Raw genomic sequence first — 4888 nt, forward strand, 5'->3', positions numbered from 1 at the left:
AATTCATTTTATGAAAAGGAAGCTGATGTAATCATTTATTTTTTTGAAATAATTTGTTTGTATAATTGCTGAAATTAGCCACTAATATGACATATATCATATATAAATGACACATTCGTGATAATGATTAGTACAAGATCTTTGAACAGTGAATAATTAGTTTTCGCTCATCATTGAATACTTTTTTTTTCATTGTGGTAATCAAAACAGATTCTATCTATTAAGGTAGTATTGGTGTCTAAATTAAAAATAATAGAATTTTTTTATACTGTGCCAAATCGTAGAATTTATTGAAGACTTTCAAAAATATAATAAAAATGATAGGTCACCATGCGTTTTCTCAAGCTACAGTTTGTGACAAAATGACAATTTTTTTTTGGATTATACAGGGAAAAACATCATTATGTAATTAAAAGCTAAACTAAATGATAGAATTTTAAAACCAAATACGAAAGATAGCTGCTAGAAAATGCTTTGGAAATATCTAGAGTAAAGATAGGGTCACCGTACATTTTTTCTGGCTAAAAAACAAAATACAAAAATTCCATGTAGATTCCTTCAGAAGATGAACTGATTCAGAGTAACCTCCCCTCAAAATGCCAATAATAAACATTAAATCTAAGCCAAAAATAATCTACACTTGTATAAATATTCAATTCAATAAGTAATAATCTTTTTAATTTGTTCTTTGAAATGAAAATTAACAATAGTTATCTTCATTCCTGCATAGAATATTGCTAAATTGATTTTTTTCTTTCTGTTTTTACAATCTAAGATGGCAAAAGACAACCATACCACCTTAAGTATATTAACTCTGTGAAGAGTAACTTATCGAAAACTCGTTTGGTTTGCTGGGGAAAATATCTAAAAGATGGTTACACAATTTTAAGCTTTTTCTAATGGATGTTTTACTGTCAACTGTATAAGATTAAACAACATAATAGCACCAACACATATACCATAACTGATAGCTCATTTACTGCATTTATCGCACCTCGGATAAAAATAGAACTATGATTGGTTTAATGTAGTCACATGATGACCTCTATGGATACATTTGTGGTCAGTAGATTTCATATGGGGGTTATGACGTCATGTTATTGTACTTGATTGCTTGTTTTTATACATAACTTAGCAGGAAGAATTTGAGAAATTCGTTAAACTGTTCACTCCTGACATCTTCGGTCTCAGCCCCAATGAATTTTACTAACCCTCTATTGAACCTAGGGGGCTTAGTAGCAAACCGTATTACTTATAGTACTAATTGAGTAAACAATAATATATTTAATAATTTTATAAACATCTTATGAAAACATACAATGCTAAAAATGGCAGCAGTAGTATACCGCTGTTCGAAATTCATAAATCGATTGCGAAAATAACAAATTCGGGTTTCAAACTAAAACTGAGGGAAACACATCAAATATAAGACGAGAACTACGACACAACAGAAACACAACATCAAAATGTAACACACACAGAAACGAACTATAATATAACAGTGGTCATTTTCCTGACTTGGTACAGGACATTTTAATTAAAAAATTATGGGTTTCAACCGGATCTAACACCAGAAACAATTGATTATCGTAAGAAAAAAATACATTAAAAGATGATTAGATCTCACTCATGCGCTTGGCTTTTCACTTAAAAAGTTAGCATTTCTTTTCTCACTTATACTGTTAAAACAGAAGGTTTAGTATGACTATGCAGTGATTACTATTTGTATGCCACCATCATTCTATCAGCGTAGGTAATGTGGAAATGCGCAATCGCTCGGGCAAAAATATTCACGAATGTATTGCCTAACCATGTTAAACTTACAATAAAGTAAAGCTTGCATCAATTATTTCTTGAATTATCCTTCAACAGGATAACGGGTAGGAACGACTAAAAGCGACACTTATCGTGGCCGTTGGTAGCAGGAGACGTTTTACCTGTCTACGCAACTGTTCTCGTTTCTTTTGGTGGCAATTCATGAGTTTTTTGCATTTATATTAATTTATATCTTCCTTACAAACTTTGAAATATAGAAATTAGAATATTACATCACGAAGAACTTGCAATCAAAACATTTCAGTACTAAATTACACATGTGGAGCAGGATCTGCTTACCCTTCCGGACCACCTGAGATCACCCCAAACTTTTGGTGGGGTTCGTGATGCTTATTCTTTAGTTTTCTATGGTGTGTCTTCTGTACTATTATTTGGCGTTGTCTGTTTATTTTCTATCTATGGGTTTGACTCTCCCTATGGTATCTTTCGTCTCTCTTTTATATTTATCTCAACGACTTTTTTTTATGACAATGGAATATCGTTTGTTGGACAAAACTCAAATCTAAAATATCAAAACATATCAATTTGAGACATTTAACCCTACATTTTACGTACGTCGATGTTACAATACAATAAAGTTTAAACCATGAATATCCTATTTCTGTAAAAGAAAACGTACATTGTATAACACTGTTTATTACCATAATTAACTATTGTTTACAGTTATTTGGGCATTCACAATGATTTCAGTATTAGCAGTCATTATACTCGTATAATATTACAACAGCTCAAAGCAACGTTAATTCATTTCAACAATAACACATGAATAATCATAAAATAGTTATGTGCGCAGAGCAGAAAGTGTTATACTACGCACTTTACAAAGTATTGAATTCATTCAAGGACACCTTTATGATATATGTATATATGAATAAATTATATAGCGTTATAGCTTGCTGTTAATAATGGTTGAATTTTACAAATTATGACTTGGATGGATATGCAATCATACCATTTATATATCTTCTTATATCTATCTACAAATAATAAAAATCCTTTATGAATTAGGTCAGTCATGGAGTTACCCGAACTTTTTTGCGATATTTGTCTGCACCTTAACGTTAAACGTGCTGCCAGTGTATGGTGTTCAGAGTGTGGGGAAAAGAAATGTGAAGAATGTGAAGAAAAACATCAAGTTCAGAAAGCGCCAAGACATCATAACACAATAGCTATAGAAGACTTCCAGTTATTACAAGACTCTATTGCAAATATTCGACAAGAATGTGAGTTTCACAAGGAAACGTTTGAATTTTATTGCCAGATACATTATATCCCGTTATGTAAGTGTTGTATTACAGAGCAACACAAAGAATGCACTGAACTCAAACCGTTACAGGAAATAGTGAAAAACGTGAAGGAATCGGTTGCATTCCAAGACTTAGAACATAGGGTGAAAGATGTCTTGGAAATTGTTACTAAAATAGCTAAAGTGCAGCACGAGAAAAGAACACACTTAGAAGGAAAACATGCTGAAATAATTGCTGAAGTTGAATTTGTAAAGACACTAGTCAATAGTCACTTGGATCAACTCAAACAAGACCTTTTGAATCAGTTGACGGAACATCAAGAAAATACTAATTGGCTTATCAAAAACCTGGATGTTATGCAAACATCAGTATGTACATTTAGGAACGAATTAAATAAAAGCAAAGCACATGCATCTGATTTTCAGACTTTTCTTTACATAAACGAATTGGATTCAAAAGTTCAAAAATATGAAACGGAAATAAATGCAGTAGAGTATCACGAAGGCAAAGTTGAGTTAACCATAGAACTAAGCTTGATTCTAGAACAAATAACACATGCGATAACAAAAGTTGGGGTTTTAGATGTGTCGTTTTCAAATCCAGAACGACTTTCCCTCAGAAAAGACCTACAAGGGCAGTTGTTTATTCCAACCCCTAATTTGTTGAACCGAGTTAAATTGACGAATACCGAAACAGTAAGGATACCAAAGAAGCACACAACATTTCCTCGAAACATAATACGAGGCTGTGACATGTTGGCAGATGGGCGGCTTGTTTTGGTTGATATGCTTAACAAGAAACTCATGCTTATGGATCTTAATGGTACATGCACGAAATATCGTAATATTAAAAACGAGCCTTACGATGCTGCAGTAATAGAAGATAGCTTGGTAGCTGTGACGTTAGTGGAAAAGAAAGAGGTTGTTATAATAGATCTGAACTGTTCAGAAATTCAGCGATCATTCCCAGTAGCTAACCGATGTTTTGGGATTGTTTTTAAGGACGGAAAATTTTATGTTTGCTGTGATCATCGAATGTTGCAGGTCTTCCATTTGTCCGGTGATATTTTCTCAACATTATCACTAGTTGAACCTGCAACATATTGTTCTATGTTTAATAATAAGCTTTATTTTGCGACACAATATCTTACTAATGGAGTATATTGTTGTGATTTTAATGGAAACGTACATTGGAAATTTGACTGTCAAGAATCGAGTTTCCCACTCGGCATTGCAAACGATAATTACGGTAATACTTTTGTCACATGCAGAAAAAATAATACAGTAATACTCATCGGCAAAAATGGAATAGAATCTCGAATTTTACTGTCAGAGGAAGACAATCTTCACAAACCAGTAGCTATTCATTACAATTGTGAAAAGAACCTTCTTCTTGTGTGTAATGAATCAGGGAAATCGTTAGTCTTTAGTGTTTCATACGAATACCCCAAACAACCTACTAGCCATGGAATTGCCGACCGGCTGTAAAATTAAGCACTTTATGTAGAAAATGTAAAAAAAAAACCAAACTAGTCTGCATCGTAATATGTTTGCAGTGATTGGTGGCACTTCTTACAATTTCTTACTTCATATTCATTTCGCCATTCGGAGAGTATATTGTTCTGTCCGTTTATCGACTGGTCTAAACAAAATTGTATCGCATTTTCTAAGAAACTAAAAGTCATAGATTATTGATATATTCACCAAGCTCATTTATTGTTGTTTGAAAAATATTTCTTTTAAATAGCATCCTCACATCTTTTTTCAGTAACCAAGTTATACCTTCCAAACATAAGATGGTATATA

General features: G+C 32.6%; 1 protein-coding gene across 1 annotated transcript; it reads left to right on the plus strand.

The window, feature by feature from the left end:
- Positions 1 to 2851: 2851 nt before the first annotated feature.
- LOC134689808 (uncharacterized) lies at positions 2852 to 4570 on the plus strand. The gene has a single exon (XM_063549773.1). It carries the CDS (start codon positions 2852 to 2854, stop codon positions 4568 to 4570), a length of 1719 nt encoding a protein of 572 aa, XP_063405843.1.
- Positions 4571 to 4888: the final 318 nt, after the last annotated feature.

This window comes from Mytilus trossulus, chromosome 11 (genome assembly GCF_036588685.1).
Source record: "Mytilus trossulus isolate FHL-02 chromosome 11, PNRI_Mtr1.1.1.hap1, whole genome shotgun sequence".
NCBI lineage: Eukaryota > Metazoa > Mollusca > Bivalvia > Mytilida > Mytilidae > Mytilus > Mytilus trossulus.

Bases quoted from the DNA above. Each gene is read 5' to 3' on its own strand.
- LOC134689808 (XM_063549773.1), top strand. From the start codon at position 2,852: ATGGAGTTACCCGAACTTTTTTGCGATATTTGTCTGCACCTTAACGTT.